Source organism: Caenorhabditis briggsae (assembly GCF_000004555.2).
Source record: "Caenorhabditis briggsae complete genome, chrI, whole genome shotgun sequence".
Lineage (NCBI taxonomy): Eukaryota > Metazoa > Nematoda > Chromadorea > Rhabditida > Rhabditidae > Caenorhabditis > Caenorhabditis briggsae.
The window spans coordinates 10,356,667-10,375,151 of NC_013489.2; the positions used below are offsets into that span (position 1 = coordinate 10,356,667).

Here is an 18,485-nt window from a genome sequence, read left to right on the forward strand (position 1 = left end):
CCAGTGGACACGTGCGCCTTATATAGGCATAAGGGAAAAGCCTTCAGTACGTTCTACCCTAATATGTTCTAGGAAAGCTCTAGAAACTCAGGAACTTTCCGTGGGAAAGTTCTGAAAATTTTCGGAAAAAACTTTCTCCCCACCCTAATACTACAAAGTAGGAATCTTATTTGAAAGCGATTAATAGGAAATACAGCATAAATCTTTTTCATATACAATGTGGAATCACGAACTAATAAGATTTGGTATTGATTGGCCTGAATGTCCTAGCGATATTGAGAATAACTTTTTTGAATGTATTGAAAAAATTAAAAAAAAATTTTGCAACCCGAAACTCTGAAAAATACTTCAAAAATCTTTCCTCATTTGAAGTTAAGTATATATCAGATCCTCAAAAAAATAGGCAATTAAGTTTTGAAAATTACCTTTTTTTTCAAATTTCAGGCTCTTCTTTCTCGAAGAAACTCAATGTTATCATTTTTCAACTCTCGATTCCCATCTCTATTTATCTGCCGTGTGTTCTCATTGTCTTCTCATATTTCCAAATACATAATGACCCTCATCCCCCTCTTCTTCTTCTTCTAATACCGTTCTTTCTCTTTTACTGGTCTACTTCTCCGGAATCTAACAAGGTCGTGTTCCCCCTCCTCAAGTCTCTTCCTCTTCTTTTTCTCTCTCAGAATATACATATCCCCTCTTTTTTCTCTTTTTTCTGTATTATTATTCCTGGTTGTTCCACTCGTTTCTCCTATTCTTGACCCTATTCATTGGTATGACGACGTCTTTACTCCTCATATTTGTAATTCTTTTTGCTTCTCAAGGTAAGATTTTGAATCGATTTTTGGGAAAATTCTGAATTCCCACTTCGAATAAAAATTCCGAATTTTGCAGTTCATTGTGGTTTGAACAATGGAGCATCGTCGAAAAACGTAGGAGGCAGAAAACGACCAAGTGGAGGGTTGGATGAAAATATTCCAGTTATTGAGATTCGAGGAGAAGGAGCTCCAATGAGTTCGGCTCAGATTCGACACTTGGAAGAGATGGATAATGGGGGACCATTGGATATTAAGGTAGGCTAATTATCTCTTTCCATGTACATAATTGCCTCTTACTGAAATGTTTGATAATTTATGTAACAGTTGAAACAGTATAAAAAGTGTTCCATATAGTTACAATCAACTACTCAGCATTGGGAACATAATTGCTTTGTGTCCAGTTTGAAACAGAAAATTTCGTTGAAAAACTGTTTCAACAAAGTTATAGAAATTCCAGAATTTTCTCGATACAGTTTTAAAATTCTAAAATAAAATAAAACATACAGGGTGGGGCAAAAGTTCTGCAACCCAAGTTTGACTTAAGCTGGCGCCCGCTGACACACTTTTCGTGCATTTATTTTATGTTCATATTTTTGCCAGGCTCTTCATTAGTAAATGAACAAAGTTTGATGTTCCTACCTCAATTTTTACGAAAACGGCACTACTTTCTGTACGCCCCCTTTGGTGTTTTTTCTGAACTTCTGACACGCGCTTGACCACCGCGTTGATTGATGAGACACTCTTCACTTTTTGTTAGAGGCAAAGCTCAATTCTAAAAATTGTCATGTGTAGGCACAATGTCCTTGGCTATCTAACAGTAATGGTCTGTTGATTCTCTGGGCAGCCAACCCTCAGCGAACCATGACTTTCGAATAAATCACTTCGAATGAGAAAAACACTGTTTTTGGTTGAGTCAGGTGTACAAGTGTACCAAGATTACTACTTCTAGCAAAAATCATACTGCCTAGTTCATGATCTAACTTGGGATAAAAAATTCAGACTTCCTAAAAAGATTTAGCGCCTGCTGAGACGGCAAAACATGCTCAGCAGGAGTGCCAAGCCATTTCTCAAATTAGATCCCCGAAAAAGGATGACCTGTCTCTTGTCAGATCACAACCCGATGGGGGTTTTCGAGCATATGTTCAAGTTTGTTTTCACAAAATTTTGGGAGGTCTCAAAAGTAGGTTCCTCGCGGTACGGGGCAATTTGCCGGCAGACCACCCCCGTGCCGCCATAGACGATACCTGAAAAAGTGGACCCCCGTCATCAAAAACAGAGCTACCAGAAACGAAAAATCAAGATATTATTTTGTCACAAATCTCTTTGATAAAGTCCTGTCCAAATTTGACCAGGATCGGACTGTTTTCCGAGAAGTTATGTTGTCTTCTTTGGGTTGCAGAACTTTTGCCCCACTCTGTACGGGGAATCCTGTAATAGAAAAGCGATCTAACTTTCGACTTTGATACAGTTTATCTCGATTTCTGCTAAAGATATGAAAATTTGATCAACTGATGAATTGTTTATCAAAATATTAGAAGTGTTTTTTTTTTCAGTCGATACATCTTTGATATCTTGCAGAGGAATTGAGAAAATTGAGCTCAAACGACAGAGTGGAGACCCTCCTAATACAGTTTTTACGGTAATTTTCGTTTTATAGACGCTGTAATACACATTGCTTGCACATTGCTGAAACTTCAAATTTTATGTGGCAGTTCAAACTTAATGAAAAGAGTTCCGAAACTATCAATAGCATCGGAAAAATAATTATTGTACATCCAACTTGAAACAGAGAATTTCGTTAAAATAATGTTTCAACTAATTTATAGAATTTCTAGAATTTTCCCAATACAGTTGTCAAAAAGGTGTTTATCTGAAATCAAAAAATGCAACCCTCACGAATCCAACTTCTAATAAATGTTTTAAAAAAAACTGAATTGCAAGAAAATTCAGAAAATATTCTCAAGATTTCTTATATTTTTTTGTCTGAAATTAATGCCTCACGAGATTGAAAATCCAGTTACTTTTCATTGTTTTTCATAGGTTTTTTAATTGTTTACATGGTTTCTATTCTATTTTTCGCAAATTTTATTTTTTGAAACCTACGAAAACTGTCGAAATTGAGAAAAATCGGCAAAACTGCTACGAAAAATCGTTCGAAGGCACATATAGTTTATTTGATTTTGCGCCTTTGAATATATTTGCGGCCTCAATGTTTATCAATTTCAGAGTAGAGTAATGTCGTATCTGCTATAATACATACTTCTACTCTATACATGCATTTTGATCTGAATTATCCCTATTCCTATGAGCAATATGAAAAACCTGTCAAATGAAAAAATATTTCTGATGTTATGATAAACAATTTAACAGATGACAAGTTTTAGATATCTTTGACTGGAATCGAGATAATTGATCTCGATATTGACGGTTTGAGTGGACTTCTAATAGGGTAAATACGGTATATAGCCTACAAAAACACTGCTGTTTCAGGCATTTTTTTTGTTTATGATGATCATTCATTTTGGTGATTCTCAAATATCACAATAAAATTACTATACATAATAGGGTGGCCTTCTATTAGAGCAAAAACGGTAAAACGACTTGTTCTAAAAAGCACCGACAACTAAATCACACCTGGATTCACAAAACAAACACAATGACTTTTCTGACACAATAGTGCTTTCAATAAACATTCTCAATTCCAGATCGAAAAAACCTTCGTCCCTGCCAAGTGCCCAATTCAATCGAAACGCCTCGACTTTATCACTTTCCATTATAAGGTAACCATTAATCGTGTTTTTTTTTCATATTCAAAGTTTTGCAGGTATTCACAGAAGACAACAAAAAAGTCTTCCAAACATATGGAACTGGTCCAGTGACAATTCAACTTGGTACTGGAATGATTATGCCCGGATTGGATAAGGTTTGGGTTTTGAGAAGAAACTAATAAAAATAAGAAACCGGTTATCGGTGTCTTCAATCTGAAGAGAGGAACGGTTATTGAGACTGGTAACCTACTTTTTTTGGTTCAAGGAAGTAGAATGATTGATTGGATAATTAGGGAAAAACTGATGAAGAGTTTGTGAAACAGGCGAAGAGAGTTTAATTTTGAAAGTTAAAAATTATTCGAATTTCAGAGCAGCCTTTTTCAAATTTTAGGTGATAATGTATATAACTTTTATGAAAATGTTATTACAGAATTTTTTTTGCGATTTTAAAACATCTATTTTTTCAGGGTCTGAAAGGAATGTGTGCCGAGGAGCTCCGTAAAATCCGTGTACCATTTAGAATGAGCCGGAAGAGCAAGAGCAAAGTTTGGAAAAATATCCCAAACGACGAGAACTGGCTGATTTTCAATATTGAAATGGTCGAGATTAAATCGTATTCTCCGGAGAGTCAATTCAAATTTTTGGACTTAAATGAAGATGGAAAATTGACGAATCAAGAAGTTCAAGATTTCCAGCAGAAAATGAAGAAAGAGTTTGGAAAGACATGGAAGAACGAGGATATTGATAATGTGTCGGCAGCGAATTATTATATCAAGTTTGTTAATTTTTTAAATCTAAAATTAAAACTTTGGATCTTTCAGGTACTTTGATGTGAATGGAGACGGAAATGTAACAGAATCGGAATGGTTGAAGACAATGGATAGAGATCAGAAATTGATGAATGAAAGCAAAACGAAAGAGAAGGGAAGGAAGAGAGATCCAGGAATTGGATGGATTTTGGATTTTGATAACGATGGAATTGTTTCGTATAAGGTTTGTGATAGAATTTGTGTTTTAAAGGTGGGGGGACAGGAGATTTTACGGGGGATTTTCGGGGCCAGAGTATGTATTCTACCGTGACGGTGTACAACGCTTAATGTCACTCTGCGTACAGCTGTCGTCCGCGCCTTGATGTATGCAGTCTGGCTGCTGCTTTTTCTTTGCCCGCGTAGCTCAGTCGGTAGCGGCGCCGCACTCTCAATCCTCGCCCCAACAAGTTCAACTCCACGAGGGGCGTATAAAAACGGAATTTCGAGAAATTTATTTTTTTTCCTGTCCCCCCACCTTTAAAGTTATTTTTAATAGTTTCAAACATATTTTTCACTATTTATTATTTGACTGAAACGGGAAAATTTTCAGCTTTGTTGTTGAAAACAAAGGTTTCAAAGTATAAAATATAGAAGATACCGTAAAATCTGAATTAGAAGGGAAAAGGGAACCTTTAATAGAAAAACCCCTCTAATAGAAGAGCCCCCTGTAATAGAAGAGTCCACTTAAAAATGTGCTGCTCGAAATTAAAATTTTTTCTTACTTCAGTGAATGCCAAAAATTTGTAGAAAGATACTTTTTTTTGCTCAAAGACTTGCTTAATTTTAGTGAAATTGATAGATTTTCTTGAATTTTTCATGAGAATTCACTGCTTTGTTCGATAGAAATTTTGGAAAAAATGGCCAGCAAACTAGAAGGGCCCACCGGAGGTTGCTTGGAACAATAGGAGGGCCGGCCCCTCCTATACTTACAAGTATGGAAAATTCAGATTTTGAAATCTTGGTCCCATTCTAGAATTTGTCATATTTTCTCGATGAAACTACCGAATCGAGTTATTGACAACTTTTTTATTTTTTACAATTTGACTGAAACCGGAAACTTTTAAATTTCCATGTCAGATTAATCGTTTCAAATTTCACAACCTAGGTCACACTTGTAACATATTCTGAAACCAAAAAATCCTTGAAGTTCTAGAAAACATAATTTTGAAAACGGATCTTTTCAGGAAAACGACGAAGCTGACGAAAAGTTTGAAGCAGGTCCACAAATTTTGCCGACGGAGTCAAAAGACGAACTTTGAGTGTTTATTTATCTACTTCTTTTTATTTTTTTAATTCATTTTCATGACCTCATTTTTCCGAATTTGTTGGTGATAAATTGTTGCTTTTATATTGTTTTCAATCAGCACGGCGTTGCACGTTTTAACCTCCAACAAATGCGATGTGTTGTTCAAGGAGTTGGCACCGTGCCAAGTCATCATATTTTCCAAGTGAAAATTCAAAATTCCAAGCCAAATTTTAGCCGTGTTGCAAGCCGCAAGGCGATCAAAAGAACTGGGAAAATTTTGAATGCATGTACACGTTTGCAACCCCGTGAATCAGCTCCACTCACAGTTTCAGCTATCACAGCAGCAAATTATATGATCTAAAAATTGAAATTATTGCGTGAAGTTTTTTTTTGGATTTTTTCTTTTCAGCTATCCACGATAGACCTCAAAAATTTCCAATTGATTCCCTGAAAAATGGAACTCTCTCTAAAATTTCAAATAATAACAATAATCTTATTCTTACGTTATTCAAACTGTCACTTAACTTTTGATCAAAACAAACAACGTCTCGAGAAATGTGGAAAAATTGAATTAGGTGAGACTTGAAAATTCTCGAAACTTAAAAAAGTCCATTTAGAATCACCTGATAAAAATAAACAATTATCTTTTGGCTATGATAGCTTTATGGTTAGAGTTCAAACCTCTGGTGAGATTTTGAGCAAAATTAAACTGCCAGCAACCAAAGTTTTTTTTCAGGAGAATCTAAATTCACAGCTGCTGGTTTTTTCATTTCCCCATTACATGTGATCACTTCTTCTCAATGTTTGCTAGAAGCCAAAATTAGAAGTATTGACGATAAAACTGTAGAATCGGTCAAATGGCTTCTCGACTCCCAAAAGGCTGATCGGAATACATGTGACGAGACAACGTGAGAGTTTGGTTATAGTTGGGGAAAAATCCAGATAATTTCAGAAAGGTCCCAAACAAATATCGAAGAGAACTTCGAGTTTTCTGGAGTAATTGTACAGATTATAGAGATCCAAATTGCAAATATCTGGAAGTAAAGGAAGCTTACTTGTTTGATTTTTGTTCTGAACATTTTGGAGTTGAATACAGTCCATTGTTGCTGGAATTGATGAAAAGTCAAGATAACGCCAAGTTTCCATGCCTAGCAGATGGCAAGTTTATTTTTTTGAGATCAAAATTCAGACTTCCATTCGGTCAAGAAATATATCCGACCGACCGACCGTTCAATTAAAATAATTCAACGATTTTTTTTTCAGATACAACAATAATTCAACAAAACGACAAAGTATATTCATATGGATTTTCTCATGATAATAATGATGTTACATTTGTTAATACGAAGACTACGGTATAATTTACAAGAAAATGTTGAAAATTTACAAAAAAGGTTTCCAGATAAAAGAAATCGATCAAGGTAGTATTAATGTAGAAAAAACGTATAGAAAAGGAAATCGTGGAGGACCACTGATCAAGAATGAAACTCTCAGAGGAGCAATTGCGATTGGAATCGATGGAACAAGTACTGTAGTTTACTTTTGTTCTGAATGTTCTGAATACCTTTTTTAGGTGGGTTCGATGATAAGGCTAGAAACGCCTATCACACTGATATACGAAGCCTCCAAAAAAGAATTTGTGAACTTACAAGAGTGTGTTCTGAAAGTGTTTCGACCGAGCCAACCACCACTGTGACACCATCAACAATAAATCTTCCGAGAGGTCCGACGTCGTCTGAAGGGGTAACGAATTCTGGAGGAGTAACTCAGAAAAGGACAACCGAACAATATGAGGAGTATGAGGAGAATCCAGATAGCGAAGAAGGATACAACAGTGAAAGGAATTGGTCGGCTCGTGGACACTTGGTGTCAGCAGCAGAATCGAAGATGATAAAATTGATAATTCTAGTTTTGATGTTGTTCCTATGAAAATAAAAATTTAAAAAATTTTCTGTTTCAAATAATGTTCAAACTTTTGCATAACGTTGGATTATTGATGGGTTTACACTGTACTCTACAAGACTTGATCAGAAATGGGAAAATTTCGTAATTGAACATTATTCCCTAGATTTTCAAGGTTTTTCGAGGGATTTTGTTCATTTTCTCCCAAAATATCTTAAAACATTTCTCTTTAATCCTGAAAAAATCTGCAAAAACAATGAAAATTGAGAAAAATAAATTCAAGTAACATTTTTTCTAGAAAACTCAAGCTCGTCCCTAAAAGCCAGCTTCCGAAATATCGTTTTTGATGCAGTTTCTCTCAATGAAGGATATTTGGTTTAATTCCTTTCTTTTTTTTATGTGAATCTACATGATTTTCTACACAAATTAAAGCAATAAACAATTTCACTGTACACCACTTTAAAATAATTTTCCTGTTTCAAATATTGCTTAAACTTTTTGCATAACTGAGAATCATCAACTGGTCGTTCGGAAAAAAAACACTTTATTAATCAAAAAACAAAAAAAAAGATTTCCGCTTTTTTCAAGTCTCGACGCTTCACACATTTTTCTCTATTTTGGAAGATCCTTGCAAACGACCATTCTCAGCTGAAGATCCCAAAAACATTCCGAATGAACGCACATTTTGTTTGGCAATTGATGGAAATTCACTTCCAATGGTTTTTGGCATCTGAAATATAGTTTATTCTGGATGGATGATTCGAGTGAATTCTGAATTACACAGAGCACTGGAAGCAGGTGGGATGCCACGTGGAGTTGAGAGCCTCGCACACATTCGTTTTGATGAAGTCCCCGCAGCCTGGAATTATTTGAAAAATTGTGGATGTTTTAGAATAATAATTTGATAAAATGTTCCTTTTTTTTAAGTTCTTGAAAACAGTGAAAATTTTCTGGACATTAAGCGAAAATCATGAAAAATAAACCTTTGCATATTGGACGAGTCGTTTTGATATGACATTGGAAGCACAAAATGATTCCGTTTTGTGGAACGCATCTGAAAATTTTTTTTAAAGGAATTTTGGTCCTTAACAATTTGTTCGTTAAAACATTCTAGTCCAAAAAAAAGTTCGGTTCCTAAAACAATTAGGTACTTAAAAAAATGAGGCCCTCAAAAAAGTGGTCCTTGAAAAACATCTTGGTCCCTAAAAATTTGGTGCTGAAAATTTTTTGATGGGGTTAAACATTTTTTAATGACTAAATTTTTTTTTGTAGACTGCAAAAATTTGGTCCCTGAAAATTTTTAGACCTTTTTCCCCAATTACCTCTCGCCATCATTGATTCGACACTCGCACAAATCACACAACAGATGATTCACATGCCAGACCTGAAAATGTCTATCTGTATGTCTGTTCTTCCATTTGTCTCACTTTTCCATTTGCCAAAAGTGCTGGCTCCTCGCCAAGCTTCACGGAGCAGTGGCCGCACTCGTTCATTCGTGGACTGACTGAAGACTGACTTTTTTCCTTGGTTTTTCAAAAGAGGGACGTGGCTCAATGTGGATTGTCTCCCAAAAACTTTAAAACCAAAAAATCTCGTATTTCGCAACAGATAGAAAAATAAGAAAAGCGATTTCTCGGCTCAGAAGAAAATGGAGGATCGTAACGTCACCGACGCGGATCGAGAATGTCCGCAACTTCCGGAATTTGATGAGAAACTGAGTGGACAGCGAGATTTGAAGGCGATGAAACCGGTAATCAGGGTGGTTAGGTTTTAATTGGTACTTAGAATTTTCAAGGGAGAGATTGGAAAGAATTGGAAAGTGGTGAAAGCGATTGAGTCAGACAAGGGGTTCAATACGATTTATGTGGCTGAGCACATTCGCAAAAAGAAATTGGCGGCTGTTAAAGTGAGGTTCAAGAAAAAACAAACAGATCATAATCATCAAAACAAATTTTTGGGACAACATCGAAAGATTTTCAAAAATATTAGTTTTCGGAACCTCGCAGACGGAATATGAGATTGATTGAAATTCCCCGTTATGCAAAAAGTTTAAAAAGTATTTGAAACAGAAGAGGGAAATATTTTTGTATTTTTTCTGTGCAGAAAATCGTGTAGGTTCACAAAAGAACCCTTTATTGAGAAAAACGCACCAAAAAAAAGGTTGACTCTTTGAGATGAGCCGCGGCAAGCGCGCTAAAATTTCTTACTTTAATTTTTTTTTCTGGAATTTCAGTGCTTTTCAGATATTTTCAGATTTCGAAAAATCAATTACTAAATTTTAGCGCGTTGGCTACGGCCGCGGGGGACTAGAAAACTCGAGCTCGTCCTCAATAGCCAACTTCGTTTTTGGATCCGGTTTTTCTCGGTAAAGGCATTTTTTTAATTATTATCATGTAAATCTTCATGGTTTTCTGCTCATTTTGATGCAATAAAACGTTTCACCGTACCTTACACAATTTTTTTACCGTTTCAAATACTTTTAAAACTTTTTAGATAACCGTGAATTTTTAATGCGCATGGTTCACCTTTCCGAATTAAATTTTCAGGTGGAACGGAAAACGGAGCCAATCAAAATGTTACAGTTCGAATTGTTCGTTTTGTTGACTGTGGAAAAGAAGAATCAGTGCAAACAATTTTGCAAGTGGGAAAAATTCTAAAGGATCTTACCAAAGTAGAGCATTTCAGGCTATTCGAAAAAGGAAATGAGAAAGACTACAATTGGATTGCTATCACTCTGTGTGGAAAAAATTTGAGAGTAGGGTCCATATAAAAACTACAGTAACCCGAAATTGCTCAGACTCTTCGTAAACGTCAACCAGGTGGAAAACTATCGGTTGCATGTGGTTTGAGTGTATCCCAACAATGTCTGAAGGGTCTCGAGGAACTTCATCGTGTAACGTTTTTTACTTAGTTTTCGGAGAATTTCAGTTCAACAGTTTTCAGCTCGGATTCATTCATCGCAACGTGGCACCGTCGGTTTTTGCAATCGGAAGATTTACTGGTGATAATAATTCGGATCTGAGAAATGTTGGAACAAAAAAATTCAGTAATCTAAAATTTATTCTTTTCCAGATCTACATTCTCGATTTTGGATTCGCTCATCAGTTCACGAACAAGGATGGAACATTGAAACCACCATCATCGAAGCCATGGAAATATGTTGGAAGTCTTCGTCATATGCCACGTGCCGCCTTCTCTCGAGTTGAATTTTCGAGAATGGAAGATTTGGAAATGTGGTTTTATCTGAGTGTTGAGCTCGTCAAGGGATGCCTTCCATGGGCTCATTTAAAGGTTGGAAAAGGGAACAATTATTCATCGAACAAAAAATTCATTTTCAGAAGCCAAAAGACGTTCATGACTATCAGAAATTGTGTCGCAACGGTCTTCATATGCGTGAGATGCTTGGAGGTCTTCCACCAGAGTTTGTCAATATTATGCACATGGTCTGGTCATTTTTCTAAAAAAAAAAATAAAGCAACGATCGAAAATCGGCAACCGAGCCAACCGATTTCTTGCTTTTGCGCGTCAACATGCTAAAGAGTGTTTGCGTACAAAATCAAGAAATGCAGCGTACGCAAACACCCTCTGGCGTGTTGACGAACAAACAAATGCACAAATTTGGTCGGTCGGTCGGCTAAATTGCCCGACCGAATGGAAGCTTTATTCGAAAAACTGAGCAATGTTTTCTATTTTCCAGGTCGACAACATCTCATTCACCGACACTCCGAACTACAATGAGATCTATGGACTTTTGACGAATGCGATTCTTTCCAGTGGAAGAAATGAGTTTCCGTATGATTGGGAGGAAACGGAGATCAATGAGTTCAAGAATCCACCGAAACCAAGTGCCGAACATGTAACCAAATAAATGCTTTTATTGAGAATAAATATGAGAAATATTAAATTTTACTATGCAAAGTGTATTATAGTTATTCGAGTTCAAGATATGTCAGTTTTGACATGGATTATAAAATGGGAGAGAAAAATTGGGATGGGAACATCGAAGTAAAAAAATTGAGAGTGAAGAATTGGAATCGAAAATCAGAAGTGAAATCAAAGTGAAAAATTGGGAATTAAAATTGAGAATTAAAACGTGGGATTTTAAACATAGATTTTGAAACATATATAAACGGAATTAAGACATGCTTGTTTTTTAATTAATCAGGAACCGAGATAGTTATCTTTTTAACTTTCGAACTGAGCAACTATGTTCTATGTAGTTAGTCTATGTAGTTATAATTCTGGGGGAGTTTTGGACAACAAAAAACAAGGAGATAAAAATACATATGTAGTTATTATCAGATTCAATAAACACTTCGATTGTTTAACAAGAAAAATGCAAAGAAAAACATGAAATTACAATCTATTCCCATCCACGTGCCAAACAACCATCGTAAAATATCCGAACTGACAACTTATCGTTGCTTCGACACCGTCCCATCTTTGGATACTGTAGTCTCCTTGAATTTCAGTGTAATCTTCTTCAGCACTAAAAAATTATGAGAATTACAGTAGTCCAAGAATAGTAACTTACACTACGCGAAACCTTCTCACTTCGTTTGTTTCAACAATTTCCAAATCTCGATCAAAGTTTTCGACAAATGTGTCACTATTTTCGAAAAACAATTTTAGAAACCGAATTAGATTTGAACTCATTTTTAAGACACTGGCGTGCCGGTGGTTCCCCTCGAATGGCATATTTAAAATTGTTTTTCGAAAATGAGGACACGGACATCGAAAACTTTGATCTGGGATTACTGTAATTCTCATAATATTTTAGTGCTGAAGAAGATTACAAGGAAATCCAAGGAGACTACAGTATCCAAAGATGGGACGGTGTCGAAGCAACGATAAGTTGCGAGTTCGGACATTTTACGATGGTTGTTTGGCACGTGGATGGGAATAGATTGTAATTTCATGTTTTTCTTTGCATTTTTCTTGGTGAACATTCAAATTGTTTACTGAATATGATATTAAATATGCATTTTTATTGCTATCTCTACGTTTTTTGTTGTTCGAAACACACCCAGAATTATAACTACTAGTTGCTCAGCTCGAAAGTTGAAGGGAATCATCTCAGTTCCTGATTATTCTCACTGAAATTTATAACAGAAGTAACCTATTTCCCACTCTTTCATCAGTAAAAAGTTTCATTGAGAATCAAGAGTTAAAAAAAAATAAAAACACAAAAAATCTTCTCATCCCCATCCCGTTCTCATTCTCATCCCGGGTACCACCCTCAATATCATTCAAATTAACAGACACAAAAAAGATTCAATCTTCATTTTTATTTTAAAAACCAAACACACCAATAACCCAACTTTTAGTAATATGGTTGAAAATGAGCACTTTTTATTAAAGCAGGCTGTGGTGGAAGTGGAGCACTTTGACGAACAACGAAACTTTTGAATGTCATACTGCTCCATGTTTGATCCAATTGCTCATCGTCCATTGGTGTCGCCTGTTTGTCCCATGCGTAGTAGAACAAGTCTTTTCGAACAATCATCAAAGCCATCGTTGGCAGTTTTGACTGGAAAAAATTTGTTGGGATTTTTTAATAAAGAAATGAACAGACTCTTTTCTCGTCAACTGCAAAAAGTCTCAATTGACCTGGAATTGAAACATGTCGAATGAATTCATTTTTCGATGCCACCTTCTCCAGAATCGAGCATGTTATCGTCTCAAAAATCGACTCAGTCTTGTCCTTATGATCTCCACATCTACAGTAACCTTTCAAAAGTTCTTGATCTTCTTTGGAGATTTCCTTCGAGATCAATGCTTCCATTTTGACGAGTTGAAGAATTCGAGCACTCATATGAATCAACTCTTCTGTTGGCTCATCGTCACTATTCGACATCATGTGCTCGTTGGCTTTGAGAACTTTGCACGGATTTAATCCGGAATTCTTTCGTAGTTCTTTCAGTTTTTCGAGTACTTCTTGCATTTTTTGATCACCATTCAGTTCTGAAATATTTTTTTAAATTTTATTTCTGATATCGACAAATTTTTCTAAACAACCTATTGGATCCACATCGATCTTCCATTTCATTTTATTTTTCACCCCATTAACTCCACTGACAGCTGGAACAGATGGACCTGAAATCGGATCAAAAATGCTTCCGATCTGTGATTGTCTCAATTCCTTTTTGTCGTGTTTCCCCTTTTTCATATCCTCATAATCCGTTTTGTATTTAGTCTCCAATGCAAAAATCTGATCGTAAGGATTCGGTTTTTTTTCTTCCTTTGGTCTATTCTCATCATCTGCTGTTTTTTCTGCTGATTCTCGAATCAATTCCGTTGATGTTCGCGTTTATTCTTTTTCATGCTCACTGCTCCCCTTCTTATTTTTTCTTCTTTTTCCTACCCTATCTTTTCCACTCAATTTTAAATTGTTTTTATCACAGGATGTCACTTTTCGGAGTCTCTGAAGATATTATTCAAGGATTACGGTAGATTCAATTTCTGAATTCTTACAACCGGCTTGCTTCTGAATCCTTTTTGTGGAATAGATGGACTCGAACTTCCAGATCTTCCGGATGGTGAAGCGAGCTCAGCACTGTGACTGGAATTCAAGCTACTTTATATTTTTTATAAAATATTTTGAAAAATCCTACATAGATGGTCTTCTTGTGAGTTTCGATCTTCCACCTTTTATCATTCTTGTTTACTTTGTTTCTCACTTTTTTGTAGAGTTTGAAGGGAAAAAAACCAGATTGAAATAGAAATAAGGAGGTGTAGCTGATGAACACTGAAGGAGAAGAGTTTTGAGGTCCACGTATGGGATTTGAAATTTTTTTTTGGATGATGACTCTGGTTGACACGGAGGTCAAGAGTCCAATTTTTAGTCAGGCTATTCGGGTCAAACTTTTGAAATATGTTTTTTAACAATAGATATTAGGAGGAGTTCCAGACTTTTCTCTGATTTTCTGAAAATCTGAAAGGAATAGAGGCATTTCTTGCGTTTTGATTTAAAAATTATGTTTAAAGGGGGATTCCGACCAAAAATTTTTATTGCATTAAAATGTTTCAAAAATATGTATTTTCCTAATATTATTGCGAAAAAATTTAAAAAAAATCCTAAAACCCCGAAAAACGGCGTTGAAAAAAGGATTTGAATTCCCGTGCAGTGAGAAACCTAGGCTACGGCATCGTAGCGCCTTTCTTACATGGAAATTTTTCCGGGTTTTTTCGGAACAATCGAAGTGTTTATTGTGATTTTTCACGTTTTTCACCTGCCGGACATGGTCTAGAAGTTTTAACAGTGACAGGTGACAAAGGAGTACCTGAAATATTCCGTTTTGAATTAGATATGTGTGTGAAACAGGAACCTGTAGTTGTCGTGGCCTTATCAGAAGTTGCTTGTGTTGACGTGTAGGAAGGAGCAATTTCATCAATGCTACTCGAAAATGTAAACGTTTCTGGCAGTGAAGGTGAAGTGGATTTTTTAGTGGACATGAATACTGGAGCTCCGGGAATCCTAGTATTCAAAGAGTCCGATGTAGTAATCGTGGTCGGAACTGTAGACGTGGTGGTAGGCTCTACAGTTGTGGATTTCGCTGTGGTTGCTGGCTCTACAGTAGTTGATGTCGTTGTGGTTGGCTCCGTAGTTGTTACTGTTGTAGTGGTCGCTTCCTCAGTAGTCGTTGTAGCTTCCGTAGTGGTCGTAGTCTCGAAAGTCGTAGTTTCTGCGGGTACAGTCATTTTCGGAATGCTCCATGGACCCTCTCGAACAGGGGCTGGTACATAAGTCGGTGCAACACTACCAGAGCACTTTAGACATCCAGACTTTGTTGATTTTGTGAAGACTGGTGCAGGAACATATGTCGGAGGAATCATTCCAGAGGAATCCGTTGGTTTTGTAAAAACTGGTGCAGGGACGTATGTCGGAGGGACCATTCCGGGACTTGTTTCTGATGTTTCCGAATCTTCAGAACCTGGAGGCAAAGTTGAATCTGGTGTCCAGACGACGTGACCATCGGATGGAATCGGTAGACAATCCTCAGGTGCCGAGACTTCCTTTGACTTGAATGGTGTATCGTCACTGGGTACATCAGCTTTCCTGTAACAATACTTTTTATGCGATACACAACAAAAAGCTCCCTTACTCTTTACAAATCCCACTTGCCGCACAAATCTGATCCAGGAACCCATGAATGGATAGAACAACTGATATGGGTTGAGAATTTGCCTGTGGTGTCGTTTGAATTGTGATTCCAGCCAACATCCAGTTTTTCGTTTTTCTTCGAGGCGTATTCCATTCCATATCCAGTGTCAATCCAGGCTCTCGGAAATGGTCGCGACGAGTGTAATAGGCAACAGCGCAAAAGGTCTGATCAGTTTGTTCATGGCAGTAACCGCTTCTTGTTTGCTGAAAATATGATGGTCCAGCAACGGTCTAACATGCTCATGGTGTGGTTTTGAATGATTTTAACATAGTTGCCTAATTTTCTCAACATGATTTTTCTAGGCCATCGTGTTGATTATCCAGAAATGGTCTAACATAAACTGGTGTGTTTTCTAGGTCAACATTGCGGCCTAACTTTTGCAAGTTCTAGGTCACCATAGTGAATATCCTAGAAAATACACAAAATCAATATCAGTCTATTAGTAGGCCATTTATGATGGTCGCCAATTTACCTAGTTTAGTGGTTCGAACGTTCTGATGACTTTCCGAGTGAAAGTCAAAACTTATGGGTTCAAAAATATTCAGTACCTGACGAAACTGTCCGGTATAGGTGTTTGGATCGGTGTCGTAGATTCCAGGGTAAATACGATGATTTTGTTCGTTGTCCATGCGTTCATTTTCATGCCAGTTCGGTATGGTGTGTCCTAAAAAATAATTTTCTTAAACTATTCGAACAACGCATCCCTTACTGATGCACCCATAAGCGTGATCAGTTGGCCAGGCAGTCTCCAGAAGCAAAAATCCATATGGTTCATCTCTACATTCTCCAATTAATGTAGCCTTAACAATTTTGAATTCATTCATTTCGAGCATCGACATCATGTCCTTACTGAAAAAATTGGCATTCAGAAAAATCATTAGAATTCCCTCACTTATTCCTTTCGCAATCTTCCTTATTGTACTTCTTCTGAATCAGAATCATATCTGTGATGACGTGGCGAGAAGACACATAGTATCCTCTGGTCGGAAGGAAAACCGGTGGGTCATAAGAAGTGTCTGACCATCCGGTGCCTCCTGGAATTTCGACAATTGGATGGGCGTCTTGGAAACCTCTGAAAAAAACAAGTTTGAAGATTTTCGAAAATTGTAAAGGGCTCACTGAGCAGAAGCATTAGCACATAGATCCAATCGTTGATTGTTTTCAGATGGTGAGAGAGCTCCTTGTTTCTGTTCATGGGCTGTCCAGTAGTTCATGCATTCGTCGGAGGCTTTGGTGGAGCTGAAAAACGTTGAAACTGAAATATCACATTTCGAATTGTGAAAGTTTTGTGAACATTTTGAAACAGTACATAGAAGTTGTTCAAGACAACGATAAAAATTTCTTGCATCCTATAGAAAAAGTCGTTGCAAAGGTTCGAATGTTCGTTCCATAAAAGTTGATGGCCTAGGAAACTCAACTTGCGAAAACTAGGCCACTGTGAAAAATGACCTAGAAAGCTCAACTTGCGAAAGTTAGGCCAACATGTTGAAATTCCCGAAAAACACACAAGATGAATATCCAGTCATTTCCAGGCCAAAAAGTTGGTGGCCTAGAAAACTCAACCAAGCAAAAATTAAGCCACTTTTTTTAAATAGCCTAAAAACACACCATGCGAAAATTAGTTCATTTCTAGGTCATGAAGGTTGGTGGCCTAGAAAACTCAACTTGCGAAAATTAGGTCATCATTTTGAAAGAGCCTAAAAAACACTCGATGAAAATTAGACAATTTCTAGGCCATAAAAGTTAATGGGCCAGACACCTCAATTTGCAAAAGTTAGACCATCACTTTGAAATAGCCTAGAAACCACCAGCACAGGGTAACGGCTGCGCATGGTATATGTCTAGACGCGCATATAGGATGCTATGTGCACCCATAATAATTCTGTGGGTAGCGCGTGCGCGCTATATGCGTCGGCGCTGGGCACGACTGGTCGCCGGTGGGCGCACCCATATACATAGCATCCATATAGCATGCACGCTTTTCCCATGAAAACGACAACCCAAAAACGACACTCCGCTATTACGCTAGTGCGCGTTGTTTAGCAAATTTTTTCACCGCCGATCTTGATCAATTTTTCGATCATATTGATCATGTTTCCTGTTTTCAAAGAACTTCTCACTGTTTTCCCATTTAAAAATTATGGCTAACTGAAATACAACTTATTTTTAGTAAAGAAATTGGTAAAATTTGTTACAAAATCCGGTTTTTCTTGAAATTAGGATTTTTCTGTTTTACTTCGGAATAAGCGGGATGATATATTTTTCAGGTGGAATAAAGGTTGGTTGGTAAGTTTTCCGATTATTACGAAATAAACAAAGGAAAAAATCCGAGAAACACGAATCATTTCGAAAACAAAGTTATGCGAAATAATGCCAATTTCAAGAACCTTGTTGAATTTTTTTCAAGTTTTCTATCGAAATTTTGAAGGGAAAAATTATTATGTTATATCGTCGAAATATTTTAAACTTTCGGCCATAATTTTTCTTGTGTGAGAGCATTCTGTGAAAACTGGAAAAATGCTCACTTTGTAAAATCTGAAAGGGAAAATGAACGATATTGGAAGATCTGAACAAAATAACATCTTATTACAACTATAGCTAGATAAACTAATCGATATAAGAGATTCCCATCGCCAATACGGGGGTACGACGAATTCGAACGTTTTCAAATTCGAACAGACCTAAAATCGAACAGATTCAATTCAGAACAGTCCTTTTTTCGCACACGTACCAGAACAGAACGCGGACAGAATCGAACTGTTACAAGTTCGAACTGGTAA

General features: G+C 36.7%; 6 protein-coding genes across 6 annotated transcripts in view; 3 read left to right on the forward strand and 3 right to left on the reverse strand.

The window, feature by feature from the left end:
* Window positions 1–772: 772 nt before the first annotated feature.
* Window positions 773–5,651, forward strand: Cbr-fkb-7 (the record flags this gene model as incomplete). The annotated part of the gene is made up of 7 exons (XM_002640215.2): window positions 773–821; window positions 892–1,070; window positions 3,521–3,595; window positions 3,640–3,738; window positions 4,051–4,358; window positions 4,405–4,576; window positions 5,577–5,651. 7 exons carry the CDS (start codon window positions 773–775, stop codon window positions 5,649–5,651), a joined length of 957 nt encoding a protein of 318 aa, XP_002640261.2.
* A 651-nt stretch (window positions 5,652–6,302) lies between these two features.
* Window positions 6,303–7,567, forward strand: CBG12787 (the record flags this gene model as incomplete). Its single annotated transcript, XM_045241170.1, has 6 exons — window positions 6,303–6,324; window positions 6,375–6,546; window positions 6,591–6,634; window positions 6,902–6,993; window positions 7,041–7,164; window positions 7,212–7,567. 6 exons carry the CDS (start codon window positions 6,303–6,305, stop codon window positions 7,565–7,567), a joined length of 810 nt encoding a protein of 269 aa, XP_045094968.1.
* A 585-nt stretch (window positions 7,568–8,152) lies between these two features.
* CBG12788 lies at window positions 8,153–9,033 on the reverse strand (the record flags this gene model as incomplete). The annotated part of the gene is made up of 5 exons (XM_002640217.1): window positions 8,153–8,270; window positions 8,321–8,399; window positions 8,524–8,594; window positions 8,863–8,924; window positions 8,968–9,033. 5 exons carry the CDS (start codon window positions 9,031–9,033, stop codon window positions 8,153–8,155), a joined length of 396 nt encoding a protein of 131 aa, XP_002640263.1.
* A 155-nt stretch (window positions 9,034–9,188) lies between these two features.
* CBG12789 lies at window positions 9,189–11,408 on the forward strand (the record flags this gene model as incomplete). Its single annotated transcript, XM_045241171.1, has 8 exons — window positions 9,189–9,290; window positions 9,336–9,446; window positions 10,087–10,181; window positions 10,226–10,295; window positions 10,338–10,433; window positions 10,484–10,831; window positions 10,879–10,983; window positions 11,238–11,408. 8 exons carry the CDS (start codon window positions 9,189–9,191, stop codon window positions 11,406–11,408), a joined length of 1,098 nt encoding a protein of 365 aa, XP_045094969.1.
* Window positions 11,409–11,896: 488 nt separating this feature from the next.
* CBG12790 lies at window positions 11,897–12,238 on the reverse strand (the record flags this gene model as incomplete). The annotated part of the gene is made up of 2 exons (XM_002640219.1): window positions 11,897–12,029; window positions 12,075–12,238. The coding sequence occupies 2 exons, from the start codon at window positions 12,236–12,238 to the stop codon at window positions 11,897–11,899; spliced, it is 297 nt and encodes a 98-aa protein (XP_002640265.1).
* Window positions 12,239–12,863: 625 nt separating this feature from the next.
* The window catches only part of CBG12791, a gene marked incomplete at both ends in the record, with an annotated part of 7,271 nt that continues 1,649 nt past the window's right edge, over window positions 12,864–18,485 (reverse strand). Inside the window, 10 exons of the mRNA XM_045241172.1 lie at window positions 12,864–13,070; window positions 13,116–13,504; window positions 13,559–13,788; window positions 14,015–14,102; window positions 14,869–15,599; window positions 15,646–15,935; window positions 16,254–16,369; window positions 16,415–16,554; window positions 16,598–16,777; window positions 16,825–16,944. Of these exons, the coding sequence (XP_045094970.1) occupies window positions 12,864–13,070; window positions 13,116–13,504; window positions 13,559–13,788; window positions 14,015–14,102; window positions 14,869–15,599; window positions 15,646–15,935; window positions 16,254–16,369; window positions 16,415–16,554; window positions 16,598–16,777; window positions 16,825–16,944 (2,491 nt within the window). The remainder of the gene's footprint in view (window positions 13,071–13,115; window positions 13,505–13,558; window positions 13,789–14,014; window positions 14,103–14,868; window positions 15,600–15,645; window positions 15,936–16,253; window positions 16,370–16,414; window positions 16,555–16,597; window positions 16,778–16,824; window positions 16,945–18,485) is intronic.